We start from the raw sequence: 18,555 nt of genomic DNA, 5'->3' as shown, positions 1-18,555 counted from the left end.
GGGGCCGCCCCTGCGCCTCGGGGAGGAGGGCGTGGTGGCTGCGGAGACTCGGCATCGACAGGCGGGACAAGGCGAAGCGGTGAGGGGGGCGGCGCCGCGCGCGCCCGCGCCCGCCCGGCCGGGCTCTGAGGGCCGGCGCCTCTCCGCAGCCCGCGAAGGCCCCGCCGCTCGCTTGGCTCTGTGGGCGAGCGCCTGGCGGTGGGGCCGCCCCTGCGCCTCGGGGAGGAGGGCGTGCGGGTCCGGCCGGCAGCCCCTCCCTGCCGCGGGGAGCCGGGGCCCGCGCGGCCTTCGGCCTGCCGGGGCGGCTGCGACCGTGACGCTTCTCAGCTGGCTCCGACCGGCAGCCGAGACGCACCTGGGGCTATGGGCATCAGCAGCCGTAGTCTCCCGCTATAGAGGATGTTGGGATAACTTTTTTTTCATTAGRAAAAAAAAAATCAAATAGGAGTCAAGCAAGTGCTAGTAATACGTTTTTATCTCTAAAGAGATTAGTTATGTATATTTCTGTATTTAAGTGAGTTTGGGGGTGAGTAGAGGGGCATTTCCCTTGCAAAGCATTCTCACAGCATGAAGAGCACTTTGCAGAGTAACATTGTTCTTTCAGATCGTGGGTTTGAGAGAGATATTGTCTGCCCCTCCATTCACTTTGTATTTTTTGTTAATACTCTATTTACTCAGTTATGAAGCCTTATACTTAAATGCTAGCTTTTGCCACTTTTTGCCATTGCATTAAGTAGCAGTATTATACCATAGCTCTTCTATTGCTTAGTCGTTGTAGATGCCTTTGGTATAGTAAGGGTGAGAAAGTGGATGTTTTGTTTTAACGCTCGCCCGCACACACCTCTTGTGTACCTTTATAGCCAAAGACACTGCTCCTATAAAGAGATACATTGAGTAGATGTTGTGAAAAGACAGGCTAATCTACTTCTGATAAATGCGATCCCCGGTCTTATTATCATGTTTTACTGTCTGCAGTACTGTTATGTGAGCAAAGCATGCAAGGAGGATGTCTGATCTTTAGGTTTCATGAAGAGAATGCCTCTCTTCTGCAAATTTTTTATTATAAATTTAGCAGTTAACTGAATATAGTCCTTTGTTATGCCGGCGCTTCCTGCCAACCGTGCTAGACCTTTGTCACTTCCGTGTGTGTGTGGCTTTTGAGGACATCTAATCAATTACTTAAAGGTAGGCCAGGTCTCTTATAGGGAAGATGCATCTTCTTTTGGCATCTGGAATAAGGTTGTACTGCCAGAAAAAATTTTTTTACACTTACAGTTATTCACTGTTAAGTAGGTCAGGGTGTGTAAGGTGCATGTGTGTGTGCTGAGATTATCTTTGTTGGTCAAGTCTACTGTATGCACTTGCTTACTGTAGCATTTCTTCAGTTTTACTGCTGCATCTGCCATCACTTATGCTGAAATATCCCTTTTGGAGAAGTTATTTGCAAGCTACTTTCTCTATAAGGAAAATAGTCTAAGTACTAGTTAACTTGGTACTTCTAAGTAGGGGCCACTTCATTCTTAGGATGTTTTCAGTTACTCATAGTAAATAAGCTTTCTTCCTTTTGCTCTCACCTACTAACTCATAGCAAAAATAGTTTCACAGCTCAGTTATGTCTTTTTTTCATCTCTTAATTTTTATGTGAAGGTGGAAGAGACTTTCCTAATATGTAAAACAGCATTGAGAAGCAAAGAAATTGCAGTATTACAAAGCAAGTTAGTAAAATGTTAGTATCAATCTCTTGCTAGTTTTATACTGCTTTTCAAATTGTGGTAAAATAATTACTTCTAAGTATATTGTACTTTATGGCTTAGTCAATAGTCTTTTAATATGCCATGTGACATGATGTGTATATACTGAAGTACCATGGCTATCCTGGCTAGTTGCAGTGGCTTCCAGAAACTTAAGGCCTGACCCAGTTCCTTCTGAAATGAGAATGGATGGTAATGCAGAGCTGGTACACAGGTACAGTAATAAATAACTCTTGAACAAAAAAAATGGGGAGTTTTTATTTAACGTTGCTGGAGCTCTAAGCTACTTCTTGGCAGTAAGTTTGTGTGCTTTGCAGTAGTAAATTGCAAAGCCAGTATCTTCTAGTGTACCACAGATCTCTGCACAAACAAAAATTCTCCTAAAAAGGCATACCAAACTGGTTGTTTATGACTGTGCAAGCAATCCTTGGTGTTTACTGCCTTGCTTTGGAGGTAAATGTACTACTTGTGTCTCTAATTCTGCTAGCTGAGGGAATTCCCGTTGTAGGTATTGCCTTACTGGGCATTACGGCCACTATGGAAGTCTAACAGAATCTTCTGCTGCATAGAAATTAATGTAAACAGGGAACTTCAACTACCTAGCTATTCTTTATGTATGCTGCTGTATTCTTTTTTTCCGAACTGTTCAAAATCTCATGGGTCCTGGAGTGTTTAGTTATTCTTATCGCTGTCTTTTCCACTTGTTCACTGTCAGTCCGAAGGGATGAAGTGAGCAGAGTTTCACTCTACCCAGAGTCAGAATTTTATTCAGTGATTAGATGATGGAGGTGAGTAAATGATACAAAGCTTTGAGAAGCAGCATGCACTATGGAAGGCAGAAATAACATTCAGAACGATCTTTTGCTTTACTGGATTGTTTTCTCCTTTTCTTTAGTCGCTTCTCCAGTTGTAGTATGAGGTTCTCCAGTTAGTTAGGAGTGAGCACCTGCAAAGATACTAAGTGGAGAAAAATGCTCTAGTYTCATAGAAAGAGCTGCAGGTTTTAATGGATCCATTAGAACAGTCAGGCAGACTATTGCAGGAGGGAATGTATGCTGAAATGCATAATAGCCTCAGGTATTTTCAGGAGTAAGGACCAAACTGAATTTTCATTTCTGTTGTCTCCGTGCAGCCATCTTTTCCCATGAGCCACAGACTTCAAAAGTCTGGGCAGAAAGAAGCTCTCCTTCTTTGACTTGCTACCTCCTCCTTGTGCTTTGCACCTGGCAAATTTTACATACATCCAGTATACTGTTACCTGTCACCTTCTTTGGCAGCCATGCACAGGGGGTAGGAAGGTGCTTTTTGAAGAGCTTCTTTCACCATTTCCTCAAATCTCAGTGCTGTTTGGTAGGATATATAAGTAGGAACCTCCAACAATTTAGACGATATCTTGAGAGAGTAGATGGTTTCAGTTCTTTAAAATTGCTTTTATTTAAACTGATGGTCTGAAGGAATGATAGGTTAAAATAGATATATACAGAAGTCATGTGTGATACAAAACATCTGCTTCAGTTTCCGTGTCAGAATGATGCTTTGTTCTTCTGACATAGTTTGTCTGTTGTGAGAGCTTTGTATAATTCTGCAGTGTTTAAACTGCCCCTGTTGCTTTAGCTTCATATATGCTCTAAGATCTTGCTTCAAGTTCAAGCAACAACATTTTGTGCCTTCCTACTGGAAGGAAGTAATGCTAATACTTTCAGCTAGCATCTCTAAACTTCCCTCGTGCTGAAGCTATAATGCTAAACAACCATGGTGATGTCAAAATAGCTTTCCCTGATAGTAGAGGATGCAGATGAGCCATTACAGACTGCATTGCTCTAAGCAGTAATCTGAAGCTCTGAGGTATCACCTGCTAATATTTAAGGGAGGCACCTGGCCGTCGCCTTACATTTGAGACCAGCAGTCTCTGTGTACAGAGTTATTATTGACTGACTGATCAGTAAATAAGAAAGCAAGAGTYTAGCAAAATAGGCAGTCAGTGGGAGCTAAAGGAAACAAGCTTGACAGCAGAACAGAGCCCAATGTCTGTTTTTTCTTTTTCTATGAATGAGCAAGGATAGGACAAATAGGAAGGTTGCTTCTGTTTCTGATGCAGGAGTCCATATTAGGAGGCTGAAAAACCTGTAAAGTATGACTATTAGCCATAACATTTTTTACAACCCTTCCAGCTTATTCGTTATCTCATTTAGTGAGTTCTTTTGAAATGGTCTGTGAATTTTCTTCTAACAAAACGTGGATAACTGAGGTCAGACAGCAATTTATGTAACAGGAGCCTACTCCGAGGATATAAGAGCATGGCCTGTGTTTCTCAACATGACACTGATGTGACATTAACTAGTATTGTGCTTGGTTAGTTGGAGTAATGTATTCACTGCCACCACTGAAACAAATTCCTTGATGCTTGTTTCTTCAAGCTCAAGATAAACCAAACTTACTTTAACTTACTGCCTTGTCCTTGGTCCTAAAAATTCTTTCAGCGTAATAGTTTCATTAGGGTGAYAACACTGATAAATCACTAGTGTGATATCAAGCACTATTTCCCATGCTTCAAAGTTAACACTATCAAGTTTTTCAAGCTCTACCTTAGATTCTTCTTAGGGTACGACAGTTAAAGCTTCTCAATTTTGACAGTCCTTTTAATTCAAAAGCGCATGAACAATGGCAAGTTATAGTTGTAGATTGTTACAGCCAGCTGTCTTGCATGCTGAACTGTCTTTACTGCTGGTAGAGGAGAAAACCTGTATCTGGCAGGGAGAAAATCCTTAGTGCCAAGGCAAAACATGAAGCAAAATGTAAAGTACGTTGACTTGCATGTGTTGGAGATAGAGGAACTTAGGTGATCTGTGGGAGAGAACTGCATGATCATGGTGACAGTATGTTTAAGGAAGGCAGCCTGATAAATCTCAACCTTATGTTGTTCTAGGGAAATGTGGCAGACTGAAAAGTTTGGACAACAAGCATATGAAAACTCACTATGGGAAAATGCCTCCCTTGAGAGTCAGACTGGGTTAAAAATCCAACACCTGTAAGAAGTTCTCTAAAAACTTAAAGTGAATTTAGCATGCATGTCCTTCAGGCCAGAAATTGTGGAAACACAATGAAGGCTCACAGATCTTGTCCTTGAGAGGTCATCTTGAATCATGCTGCTTGATGAAACATAAGATAATATGGGGGCTCTTGTTCTGCAAGCGCTACTCTGTTTAAATGTTGCAGTGTTCATACAGTTCTGTTTACACAGTTTCAGACACTGGAAAGCTAGTGTTCATTTAAATTGTTAGTCTTCCATCAGGTAAGTAGACTGCAAAACATCCTTTTCAGAAGTTTTGTCAAGTCTTGATAACACTTCATTGTGTGCTTCCCAGTTTTAATAATTGTTAGAAATCTAGCAATTCTTTCAGTGTCTGGCAAATGGAATCTGGTCGTGAAATAACTTACTCTGTCTACTACCTTGTAATGAACTATCCTCAGAAACAGTTCAACAAAATGAAGTAAAATCAATGTCTTAACAGCTGATAATCATATCTTACAGGTTTTTTTCTGTCCTATGCTGTGGAAGTAGATGTGAAGGATGCCTCTAATGCTACATGCTTATATGCACATTGGATGATGAGGTTCTTGATAAAATATGAAACAAACAGTAGTGATTATGTAAGTATTTGGAACTAACCTCTGTTCAGAACTGGTTCAGTTTTGGGTAAAATTTTTAAGTATTCTCTGGTACCCAGTTTATTGATTTTTGACTAAGTTGTTAAGAGTATTCTTAAACATGCATTTTTAAAATAAAGTGTAAGAAATTCTCAGTTCACTTATTTAGATGGCATACTTGTCAAATTTAGTGAGCTTTGTTTATTGGTGTGGTAGTGTTCTTAACCCGAACAGTAAGTGTTAATTACAGCTCAGCACGGTTAAGGTTTACAACCAAGTTAGCTTTGTAGTTTTGTACTTGAATCTGGTATAGCTGCTTTCCGAGTCAGGTGTCAGGTAGCATTTTTCATAATTTTGTAGAGTCATCTAAAATATGGAGCTAATCTTGTGCAGGGTTCTGTCTAACTCTAGCAGGCTTATAATACTGTCATGGGAAGAACGGCTGTCTGAAAATATCTAAAACTGACCTTTTCTTCTAGAAAAACGCAACCTTGAGTTTGTCATCCAATGTGACACACGATGGAAGCATCTGCGGTAACGACACGCAAGCTGCACTTCTGGCAGTACAGTTTGGAGAAGGTCACTCTTGGAGCGTTAACTTTACAAAAACTAATGAAACTTACCAGGCAGACTTCATCACGTTTACCTACAATACCAATGATACTGCTGTGTTTCCTGATGCTAAAAGAAAAGGTAATGTTCAGTGCAGGATCACACTTGCAAAGTAGTCTCTGCTACAAGTGTCATAGCTCATGCACCCTACTGTACTTGGATTTTTTTTATTGTCTAAAGCATTAACAGAGCGTCTGATGACTTCTATGCCATATACTGCACAAATATTGTTCATCGTACTTGCCTACTGAATGAGAATACAGACTAGTTAGCTTCTCTAACTCTAATGATGCCTTTAAGTGCAATGAAAGGAGGAGGTCAGTGAGGTGCCGTTAGTAGACAACGGGTATCTTGAAGTGTCATTTTAGTGTGCACTACCTTACCTTCCACAGCTTTTAGCAAAACAAAGTTTTAGGCTTTCTGTGTACTAATAGACTTCCTATTAATAATAGGTTTCTTTTCTTAAAGAAAAAATTAAGTAAAATATTTCTCCTTTCTAATGACTTGTCTAGTTCTTGAGGCTTTAACTTCTTTGCATTACTTAACACTTCAGGACAAGATATATAGCTAAAAAATTGAAGAGAGGTAAGGGCTGTTAGACTTAATTCCCATGAATTAAATTATTCTAATTCTTTTTTTATGGAATTATAGAAAACATAACACTACCTTATAAATACTCTTGCAGGTCATGAGGCATTTTAATGTCAATTAAATGTTTGTGCTTATTTGTAGGACCAATTACCATTGTTGTAAAGGATACTATGCATCCAGTTCAACTGAATAATGTCTTTGTGTGTCATAATACTGACTCTRTTGAAGCAGAAAATGTAACACAGTTCTTCTGGAACCTCACTCTGCAGGCTTTTGTTCAGAATGGCACAATTGGAAAAAAAGGTGAGTATTTCAAACTGTGAATGAACTGTTTTGTATTGCACCTTGGTGCAACAAGCAAAGTCTCATAATAGAAAATCTACCAATTCTTAAGATTTGCTAGCTATGATGAATAATACTGGTATAAATATCCTCTGGTAAGCCTTGCCTTGTTCCTAAAAAATGGAGTAATGGAACAGGTTTAGTAGTGAGCAGTAATTTAGACTGTTTCCCAAGTCAAGGCAGTAGTCTAATACAATGTGTATTCTAGTAATCAGAGTATTAAAAACCAGCCCATCAAGATTGCTATTGCTGAATAGAGCATCTGAACTTCAAGGTTTTTAACTGATTGCTTTCCCTCTTCAGAGGTAGACTCTCTGCTTCTACCTTTAACTACTCCAGAACCTGCTGCCTTAGCTCTCAGCTGAAGTTCCTGCTAACCAAGAGACTAACACATCATCCTGCTACGTATAGCTTTAATAGGACTGTTTACTTAGTCTACAGCAAATGTACATCACGCTTCTATAACCACTTCAAGCTATCTTTGTCCATATACTTCAGTGCATCAGAAATAATTAGTATGATATGTGCTACATAAATAAAGGCCATGGCAGTGCAGAATTTCTGTATTAAACAGAACTTCTCAGTCGGAAGACTTTCTTTTTGATAAAATCTCAGCAGTGAAATGGTTGTTAAAATTTCTTCTGTCCAGAGTCTAGGTGTGATGCTGATACACCTACTTCTGCACCTACTGTTCTGCCTACTGTTGCCAACGTAACTACTGCATCGACCACCACTTTATCACCTGTTCCAACCACTGCTCCCAAACCTGTGGAGAATCCAGACACAGGAAACTATTCTCTTAAAAGTGAAAATGAAACCTGTCTTCTGGCTAGTGTGGGGCTGCAGCTGAATGTGTCCCGAGACAAGGTACTTCTCTCATGTTTTAGAAGAATAGAAAGGTTACTGTAGTTCTTTTCATATAAAAAAGCAGGTGCAAGATGTTTGCCTCCTGCACTGCTGACTGCCCAGAAGTGCTTCTCAGTATTGTGCATGTCAAGTCTCTGACATCAAAATAGATATGTGGCATAGTATCTTGCCTCAAGACCTTATCTGGATTCAGCATAACTAGTTACTGGAAATACCTCTAACATGATTAAAAGCCTGGAACTTTCTTTGCTTTTAAGGCTGTGGAGCCCTGCAGGTACTGTCTTTTTCCCGCAGAGGGAGCCAAAGCTAAGCTGTTTTATTAGGTGCATAAAATAAAAGCCCTGATATGTGATTATGATTACTACTTTTTTTTTTTTTTTTTTTTTTGAATAAGCGGTGGTGAGACTTTGCTGTGCAATTTGTTTGCCTCAGTATTACTAGCTTTTAAGCATGACTCAAGTAGCCTTGGTTAGACAGTAGTCAGACTCAGTCCTCCTACTGTCACCTTTTTCATGACAAGCTCTTCTAGCCTAAGACTGCTACCRACTGACATACTAGATTGCTAATGACAACTGAACTGCGTTGTTATGGTATTTCTATATTTCAGCCTCTTTTGATCAACATCAATCCGAAGACAACTAGTGCTGATGGTACCTGTGGTAACACAGCAGCTACTCTGAGATTGAATGATGGAAATAGCAGATTCATTGATTTCACATTTGTTGTTGTAAGTAACTTCTTTCAGTTTAAGTTTCCACTTTAAATGCATTGTATGATGAGCATTCTTGGTAAAACTTTTCTGTAGCTTTCTGGTGATCAGTTGTTCACATATAGGAAGTAAAACTGGCTGACTGCCCTTGGGATAAAGTTCTGAGAAACATAAGACTGTGGTAAATGTGCTTACCTCTGGAAAGCATGTGTTCTCAAAGTCAAATTGCAAAATTGCACACTGACAGTGGTTCTTGCTTCTTAAACAGAAGAACGCAAGTGCCAATGTACGAAGATTTTATCTGAAAGAGGTGAATGTTACATTGCTCAACCATATGAATGGTTCTGGTAAGAAATGATATCTGCCTTAAACCAAGTATGGCCTTTTATTCTGTGTCTGTATTAGCAAATACTTCTGACTTTTTTTTTTTTTTTTAATGCTGGTTATGCCTACTTTGACTTCCTACTTTAGGACTTTAGGCCAGTATAAACAGAAGTAACAGAAATGGCTGCAAGAGTTACTTTAAACAGCAGCGTAGTACTGTTCTCTCTTTCTGAAGCTTCCTGCCAACAGGGTCTCTTATGCTCGCCTAATGATTAAGATACATAAGAGGGCTTTTTTGTTATAATTTTGAGTAGCATAAGTTTTTGGGGTATAGAATATAGTTGTGCCAACTCTGAATTTTTTTTGTTTTCCTAAACTAGCTGTTTCCTTTGCCTGAAGTTGCTGCTGTATCTTCCTATTGCTTCCACTTAATCCTGACTGGGAAAAGAGTGTTCCTTCTAACAGCTGAAGCATTCTTTTTTCCAAATCAAAAAGTATGCTTTTTTTTTTTTTAAATCTGTGTTTATCATAGCTGTTGCAATTAAAAGGGCACTAAAACAAAAATGSTCGTACCTCTGCAATGTTGGGATGAGTGGAGGTACAAGGAAGGCTAATGTCATGTCCCTGTGGAGGTTAGATTAGTGATAAGCATTATAAAAACTTTAGTGCCTGGCTTCTTACGGTTAAGCAGATTGGTCATGCTTCAGACTACCTTGTATTTCAAAGTAGCCAGTGTTGAAAAGTAGCCTCTCTAGATTAGATTCAGCTCTTTAGCTTTATGAATGTATTAGCATGTCTCTTACATTTGAAGTGGGCCTGCAAATTTCCCTGTTAATTTTTTCCCTTTGTTTAGTCATTTTAAGTGCAGATAACAACAATTTCAGCAAGTGGGATGCTTCCCTTGGTAGTTCCTATATGTGCCGAAAAGAGCAAACTCTTGAGATTAATGAAGTTCTTCAAATACATACTTTTAATCTAAGGATTCAGCCATTCCTCGTGAAGGAAAATAAGTTCTCTACAGGTAAGAGTAAACCTATCAAGTTGTAATATGTTCTACTAAAGAATTCTTACTTGCTAAAAAAACACCTAACAGAGCTGGACATAAGCACTCTATTTTTTCTGAAGCATTGTTACAGTGTTTGTTTTTACATGGAATTTAATGAACTTCTGAGACTGACATTCAAGTTCAAGGAAAACTGTCAGATTTGTTCCCATTTAAAAAAATGTCTGCCAGGTGTGTAGGTTCTCCTTCATAAAATGTGAAGGAGCTAGAGACACTGAAGAGGGACTTGAGCATTGCTTGGCAGAATGGGTCAGAAATTCTGACATCTTCCTGACACATACCTTTTTGTAGCTTGAGTATGTAAGAGAATGGGACAGAACTTCAGCAGAAATGCACTTTGATAACACCATTAGGCATTTATTTTCTTTTGACGTGTCAGTCTAAGATATAGGAATGCTGGGAAAAATGAGCCAACAGAGCTACTTCAAGAAACAATCTTGAATGTCCAGGATCAAAGACAAATCCTAAAGTATTTATTTGCTGTACCATCCTGATCTTGTTTGAGGAAAACTGGACTAACTTAAATTACTTCATTGTTAGCCATCAGTGTAACATGGTCTTCATGCTTCACAGTAATACTGTCAGCATAGTCTTGGATTAGACTAATTTGTAGATAAATAGACTGGTTGCAAGTTTTTGAACCGTGAGAGAGAGAGAGAAAGAGAGAAGCTAACTCTCCTTATGTAAGCACAATAAACAATATTTATTATAATACTTCCTGAAGAATTATTTTACTGTGTAGTTCAAGTTGCAGCTAGCTTCTTCCTCCTCCTTCCAGTTATAGTGATTTCATCTGTCTCTAACTTACCTCCGTTGCAGTTAGTTTCTTGATGCCAGATCCATGTCACTTTATTCTTAATCAGTGAAAGCACCAAACTTCCCTTAAGCATGAAATAGATCATCCTGGTTCTGTCCTAAAGGTAGAAGAATGCCTTCCCCCTTTTCCTCTACAGATCTTGTGCACATGAAAACTCATATACCAGGATAGCACCTTTAGCTTACTATAGGTCATCAAATATTCTGATTGACTATAATGCTTAATATATGCCAGAAATACCCATGAAACCTCTACAGTTCTTTTTTATCTTACTATGCAGATGTGATAATACTTGATTTTGAGCATCTTCATATTAAGGAAAATAGGTTTTTTTATAGCACGCTTGGCAAGCATTCTGTCTTTATTTATTCCTTGTTGCAACCTTTTTCTCATCTACAGCCCAGGAGTGTTCGCTGGATGATGACACCATTCTAATCCCAATTGTAGTTGGTGCTGCACTTGCTGGCTTGATTGTCATTATAGTGATTGCTTACATAATTGGCAGAAGAAAAAGTTATGCTGGATATCAAACTTTGTGAATCTGAATGTGATCACTGTTCTGATTTCACTCTAAATGAAGCAAGTGCAAGTTTTGAAGTCCCCCCCAAAAAAAAAATCTTAAGAGTAAATACTAGCCACAGCTAATCGGAGTTGGGAAACAAAGGATGTTTTTGTCAGATGAAGCAGAAGTGTGTTTTTAGTTTTCCTTCCCCAAGAAGAAGATGTGGGTTTCATAACTGTTTTGAAGATGTTGGATATCACTATTGGATAAATTATTAGGCTAAGGATTTTATTTTGCAAAAGCACTCAAATGTTTAGGATTTGCTTCTGCTTTTTTACAAATTGTAATTTGAAACAAGAACACATTCTAAACTGATATGCTTTGGGCAACTCCTAAAATTGCATAGAATTTGTACTTGCTTCTCTCCTTTGCATTCCTTAGTTGTTGTCATAATTGTGGGTTAAGTTGGCAGCATTAGTCACTGTGACTCGTGTAGTATTTAACAAGGATTGTCCAATGCCCAATAACTCTGGGTTTTGTAGAACTAAACTTCAGGCTGGTGATTAAGCGATCTTATGAAGCAGCAGCAGTAACCTACTTAGATTTGATGAAGCTTGAGTAGTTTACTCCTGCCTTGGTGGTTTCAGGAACCATTCCATATCCTAGACTGTACAGACAAAATGAGTAATCTGTACTTGCCAAACGACAGATAAATTGGAAGACTTCAGCACAGTTCCCAAATGTTTTCAAAAATACTGTTAGGTGCTGAATTCTTCCTCACTTATTATAGCTTGTCAATCCCCTAAAATACAAAATTGAAGCAGAGTCCTGCTAAATTAAAGCAGGCCTTTTGCTGGCATCAGTTTAAAGGGAATAATCTTTTTAAAAATTCCAGAACTTTTAAAGTGCACTTAACTTTATATCATACTTTGCACAGAAATGGTCTGTCTTGTTTCTTTGAATGACCATTATTTAAAGATGCTTTCATTTAATGAGCCAGTATAAGTTGCTGCAGCTTGAGCTGTCTTTAAATCTCTATTTGAATGGTTCTCTGCTAATCAAAATTTGCATTATAACTGTCCACCATTGGCATTCTGAATGTTCAGTGTACTTTGTGTTTGATTTGTTTGCTGTGTGGCATTTATTAATGCTGCTATTAAGAATGCAAAAGCCAAGCAAGTCTGAGACAAACCCCCTACACCTATTTTTCCTTGCTGTGTGGAAGGGATAATTAGCTTAAAATGCAGTACAACTGGACTGTTCTTAAACTGCAGCTCTGTAGAGACTAACCCTTGCTGCATAACTCTTCTCTGGCCTCCTTATGCTATAATATATAGTTCTTATTGCATGGGGGGAAGGGGAAAAAGGTCTTTTCTAAAAGATAAGTGTGACCCTTTTGCATATGTCATAACATGAGCTGCATAAGCTAGTCATTTAATGAAGATAACTTCATTTCCCCATTTAGAATGAGTTTAGCCTGCATCAATGCTGGTTTAATGTTTTATTAGTGTTTTCTAGGGTTGTAGAGATGTCTGTGGCATGTTTGTATACAAACCATAAGATACACTTCTGTTCTTTCAGTAATAAGGGTTTTTCTGTAAACGCAGCTTAATCTTGATACTGTCTAAGGAAGCAAGAATGGGTGGATAATGCTTACTATAGCATGTAGTCTACAGCTTGAATTTTGCATTGGTTACTGAAATTCATTTTAATGAAAGTGGGGAACTACTATAAGTTTAATCCTGGAATAGGCTTCAACACTTTCCATTTTAATTGGGGGGGGGAAAAAATGGTTCTAAAGACTTTCATATTAAAATATCCTTAAATGCAGAAGTTCGTATAGATTTTTTTTTTATAGCATTTTAGTGACTGATGTTTAAAGGCACCAGTTACCTGTGCATTTCTGTTAGAGAAAAGGAGTAATTACCACAGCTGTATTCCTCTGACCATATGAATTTTTGAACTGTGCACAGTTTCCAAGTGACAAAATACAAGATTGGTACAAACTCTCTTGAAACTCAACACAACTAAATGTATCTTTGTTAAAACTCGCAATTTAATCTTCATTTATAAGTATATTTGTTCAGAGATGAAAGTACTCCTAGACTGATGTGCAGATAACTGGTTCAAAAAACATCTAAGTTTGACATGACTGCCTATTGTTATAAAACCACTAGTTTTCCTGTATGTATTGTTCCATAGGGAATTGTCAACCTGCTCAACATGTGCTCTAAACAATAAAGATTGTTCTATTTCTTAAGGAAACTTGTTCACATTTTTTAACTGTTTTGAAAATGGATATATTGTATTGTCTTTTTTATTTTTATTTTTTATTTTTAGAAAATAAACTAAATGAGTAAGGTCAACTTTAATCAGCCTATATCTGAGATTCTGTTACCTAACTTGTGAAGGTGCTCCTTGAAGACTCTTCTGTTGCCTGGGTCTTAATGCTTTGTTTTGCAGCATGTTCTGAAACCCACTAGCAGAAGACAGCTTGAGAACTAATTGAGATACTCTACATCTGATTCACCATTAGGAGGTTGCTTATAAAGTTTTAGTCAGTTGTAGCTCCATCCATACAAGATGTTCTTATAACTCTGATTTTGTTAGCCAGCTTAACCTGGATTACAGCTGTCAATAGTTCAGTTTATCTTCCTGCAGTGCTCCTGGAAAGTGAAATCAGTCCCTGTTTAGCAAAGTGGGAAAGCTTTAGGGAGCCTGTTGGGAACTGGTTAGTAGTTTCATCCTCTAAGGTAGAAGCTGTGTAGATCCTCTCTGCACTGCCAGCTCATCTGTTAACAGTACTATCACAAGACTTGTTTCTGTTTCAAGAGAGACACTAGTCTCCCCTTTGCCATACCTCTTGTTGGTCTCTCATGTGTCCTGTATGGTCTGTAGGTCTCATGACGAGAGGAACAAGTGCAATCKAATACAATAATGATAAATCTACATTAATTTGCTAATCCTTGCTCCTCAACAAAATCTATCGTAGAATGATGAGTCTGTTAGTTATGATGCTTGGGAAGGTGGAATATTACTATTGTATTTTGGGGAGGGGGAGGAGGACAAGGTTTTATGGATGACTGTCTAGTGTCCTGTTGGGGAAAGGCTTAACTGTTTTAAATAATTAGAGGGAGACTGTAGTATTAAATATTTCTATTTAAATGGATTTCTTTTTCAAACTTACCCTTTTTCCATTTAGCTGAAGACTGCAGCCCAGAGGTGGACAACTTCATTGTACCTATAGCAGTAGGAGCAGCTTTGGGAGGATTAGTTGTCCTAGTACTAATGGCTTACTTTTTTGGTCACAAGAAACACCGTAATGCTGGATATGAGCAGTTTTAAAATGGGAATACTTTATTAAGAAAAATGAACTCAAAGACAGATCAGCARCTTGCATGCTGAGTCAGGCAAACTCTTTCTTAAAACTAGCTCCTGGTTAAGAAATGATGCAGACTTGAATGTCATGGTTTATATTTGAACCTAACAACTTGCATTGAACATGTTCTGGTTCATAATCAATTGATAAATTTTCAATTCTTCCAAAATACTRCACTTTGAATTTTAGAATCTTGAGAATGCATAGTGGCATTTTGTGAATAAACATAGCTTTGTTCCAGTCTGTGGGAATCGCACTTAACTAATAATTGTATATGTTTGTGGGTGTTGAATATCAATGTATATAATCAATCATACACTGCAGTCTGTTTTGATTATTGACTGTGCCTTATATACAGTTTGCTAAATATTAAAGCTATGCTCTAAGATATCCAGACTGCTGGTCTTTTTAGCTTAAAGATACTGTGTTAGTAATCTCTGAGAGAAATTTTTTTCAGTTAATGAATGCATTTAACTTTTTTTTTTTTTTTTAATTTACCAGAGTGTTCTCTTGTAGGGCAGATACCAATAAAAACATAATATTTTGGCTACTGGTTGCATCTTATGATTGGAGTTAAAAGGGAAGATAACTTTTATATTGGGGCTAAAAATCTTGGGGCCAAATTTTCAGGTTATTTGGAACTGATAATTGTTCAAATACATCTGAAAAGTTTGGCCCRTACTCCTGCTGGCCTGAACAGGAATTCTGTTTGTCATGACGTGCATTTATCAGGGTCCCCGTCTGAAGACATGCCTCTGAAGCTTCTAACCGCTGCTCAGTAGTGATACATGGATAGAGGTGTGCCAACAACAGAGTGGCAAACTTGAGAGGTGAAGGATGGAACGTTCGTGGTACTAAACTTTACCCTTTTTAATCTGGAAATTCCTTGTGACAGGGCCATACCATAATACATACTGCAGCAATCTTCTTCCTCTAAAGAAGACAAAAAGGGAATTTCTGTTGCGGCTTGCCTTTCATCCTTAGCAAAGGAATTCATATTAAATGTAAATGACCCATTATCCAACGTGTATTAATGAATTAATATATGTTGATCTTTAGTGATCAAAGCTGACTAAAAGTAAAATGCAATTCAAGCAAAGCTGCATCTTCCGAGAAGCATGGGTATTTGTCAGATTCTAGTAAGAATATTTTTGAAATGGCTCACTGTATAAGGTACATGCTTCCTTTCCTCTTCCTCCCAAGTGTTGCCCAACTTGATAGTAGGTGTCTCCAGACTGCCTGAGTTTTGTATTTTCAGGTGTTTAGTATTTTCAGATGTTGAAATTTTGTGTATTCTTGTTTTCCTTCCTCTTAGCTGACCGAGGGCCTTATATAGCCTTTAATGAAAAGGTAGTGGTAAGCGTTTACCAGACTGTATCTGAGCTAAATCAGACAGTAAATTCCCCATAACTAAGGCCAATTCAGTTAGAGGCTTAAATGGTTTAAGTATGCACGTAAAGAAATAGCTGATAATTTTAACATTGCATTGAATGTGTGCATGATAGTTATTCTGTTCTAATATGAAATTAAGCAAAAAAATTTTCTAAGRAGCTGTGCTTTTTTTTTTTTYTAAAGCACATAAGAGTCAAACACCCTTACTAGAGCTGAAGCATGTCTTAAGAAATGTTTTATCTTGGCATCACCCGGATGGAGCGCCTCTCTCTTTACAAATGGGGAAAGAATGTTAGGCTTTGCTCCATGTATGCTTAAGGTGTATCACTGATTTTGAAATTGGCTCCCAGTGTTGTTTGTCCTGGAAAGGCCTATGCTAATTCTTGCATGAGTATTTGTTTCAGAAAGACGTTAATGGCATATTTTCCAAACTGTATATTGAAAACCACTGTAGCATTACAGCTGTCCCTCCTCTTTTTTATATGCTCTGTTGATTTCAATAAGATGTGCATAATTCTTAACTGAAATTGATAACCCTTTTCTTGTATTTGGATTAAAATAAATAAAGTTACCCACCCAAAAGAGAGTCTTTCAGTGTTTTCAGTTCAGTGCTTTCAGCATATATATCTTKGCTGTCTTCTGTAGTTTTCAGTAAGCTTGTCCTTTCAGTTATGTGATTTGTTATCTGTCATTTCACTTCTAAAACCTAAGGAAATATTGGTGATTTCAGGGTTTGGGAAATCATTTGGATAAAGCAGTAATATACCAGTCTGTCTTTTATGTTGCTTTTTAGCCGGTTTACCATTTCTGTGAGATGTGCTCAGCTAATGTGCTCTCAGACTGCTGTTTTGGCTTGACATGTCTAATATATCTGTGGGTGGACTGCACATTAGAGGAAAGTGAAGGTTCATGTACAAACGAAGTGTTTTAGTAGTACAAATTACATGTGTAGTGCATATGTTTGAAGAAGTCAATCTCTGTATCAGTTCTTTGCTCTATACTGATTTCACTTCAGGTGTACTCTCATTGTATGCAATGCAGTGATATGTTTTAAAAACTGTAAACATCTGTTTGTTCCTTGCTTTACTTGGTTTCTAATGCTTGTTTTCCTTTACTAATTTATTCTCCCTTGCTTTTTTTGTTTTTCTTCTTTCTGCAGCTGAAGAATGCTTTGCTGATTCTGACCTCAACTTTCTTATTCCCATCGCAGTGGGCATGGCACTTGGCTTCCTTATCATTCTTGTCTTTATATCTTATATCATTGGAAGAAGAAAAAGTCGTACTGGCTATCAGTCTGTATAGTCTCTTAATTCCACCTCTACTGCCAACCTCCCTGTCTTCTTTTCCCAGACTCCCCGCTCTCCCCCCCTTTAAAAAGAAGAAAAATAAAAACAAATGAGTTCATAGTTTATTAAAAAAAGAAAAATAACAAAAAACACATCACAACAGAATAACATGCTGTGAGTCTGAAGGTGAATTGCAGAATTATTTGAAGCTACTGTATGAYTGTGGAGAAAGTAAGTGTTTTGGGGACAACAGATTTGAGTAGAGCTGATGTGTGTCCACTTGAGAAATGTGATTATTTTGACTAAAGAACACATCTAAGAGACTTTATTTGCATTGCTAATCTTTTTATACAAAAATATTTCTAGCTGCATACAGCTTAACTCAGATAATGCTGARGCTAAAACCATAATTAAAGGTATGAATGCTGCGTAGAAGAGGATTGCACATGCCATAGGAAAATGAATACCAAACTCTTACAGACTTCTAATTGGAAGTTGGTTTATGGCTGTTGTCTTTTTCATCATTTAGCAGCTTGTTCCTGTGAGTCTGTCTGAATTTCCTATTCCTTCTGAATGTAAAGGTAGTACCTGACCTCGCTAATGCATTAACATCACATGGGAAGAACATTTGATTCTTCTAGTAATGAGTATGTCTTAACRTCAGTATGGAGAAGTTGACTGCTACCGTATGTGAAATTGCTTTGCACCAGCATGATGTCTTTAATGTCTATTCCGTAAGATAAGTCTTAGAGAACTTTCACTACTCAAAAGCCAACAGCCTGCTAAAAGAAATGTATCGTGTTATTTTGTTTGACTGTTTTTCCTTTTTGTTCTGAGTCCAATTGTGAAGTGAGGGAAGGGTGGAATTTCACTGGCTTTAGTGGGTCTCAGCTTTGATTCTGTACATATGAGAGAAACTACACCAGTGTTTCAGCGCTGGTCTATGGATACTGTGAGGCTCGAGTGTTTGGAGTAGTCTCAAAGATTGACTAAGAGCACAGACTGTTTAAAGAGATTCCTGCAGTTCCATTGGGAAGCTTTCATGGATTTACAAAGGGTCGCTGAAAAGCTGTGATCTGGGAATGCAAGCCAAGAGGTAAAAATAGTCCGTTTTGCTAGGATTAATCTGCCTTTAACATCCTAATCATGACTCTCTCAAACAACAGTGTTGAGAGTGTAAGAGCACAAAGTTTCTAGTATGAAAAATGCTGACCATAAAGCCGAAACTTGAAAAAAATAAGACATGACTTCCAAAGGAATAAGAGCATCTGA

At 38.1% G+C, this 18,555-nt stretch overlaps 1 protein-coding gene across 5 annotated transcripts in view; it reads left to right on the top strand.

Moving 5' to 3' along the window:
* The window catches only part of LAMP2 (lysosomal associated membrane protein 2), a 17,406-nt gene extending 823 nt beyond the window's left edge, over positions 1 to 16,583 (top strand). For 2 of the 5 annotated variants that reach the window (XM_026061058.1, XM_026061056.1), the window contains exons 2-9: positions 5,284 to 5,402; positions 5,879 to 6,092; positions 6,744 to 6,905; positions 7,594 to 7,811; positions 8,419 to 8,538; positions 8,789 to 8,867; positions 9,698 to 9,865; positions 14,429 to 16,583. In XM_026061058.1, coding sequence (XP_025916843.1) covers positions 5,284 to 5,402; positions 5,879 to 6,092; positions 6,744 to 6,905; positions 7,594 to 7,811; positions 8,419 to 8,538; positions 8,789 to 8,867; positions 9,698 to 9,865; positions 14,429 to 14,571 — 1,223 coding nt within the window. In that variant the 3' untranslated portion in view covers positions 14,572 to 16,583. Of the gene's footprint in view, positions 1 to 5,283; positions 5,403 to 5,878; positions 6,093 to 6,743; positions 6,906 to 7,593; positions 7,812 to 8,418; positions 8,539 to 8,788; positions 8,868 to 9,224; positions 9,339 to 9,697; positions 9,866 to 11,123; positions 13,492 to 14,428 lie in introns of those variants that run through there. The other 3 variants (XM_026061057.1, XM_026061059.1, XM_026061060.1) reach the window with 3 other exon arrangements.
* Positions 16,584 to 18,555: the final 1,972 nt, after the last annotated feature.

This window comes from Apteryx rowi, unplaced genomic scaffold (assembly GCF_003343035.1).
Source record: "Apteryx rowi isolate R43461 unplaced genomic scaffold, aptRow1 scaffold_174, whole genome shotgun sequence".
Taxonomy (NCBI): Eukaryota; Metazoa; Chordata; class Aves; order Apterygiformes; family Apterygidae; genus Apteryx; species Apteryx rowi.
This window is presented reverse-complemented; position numbering and strand designations above follow the sequence as displayed.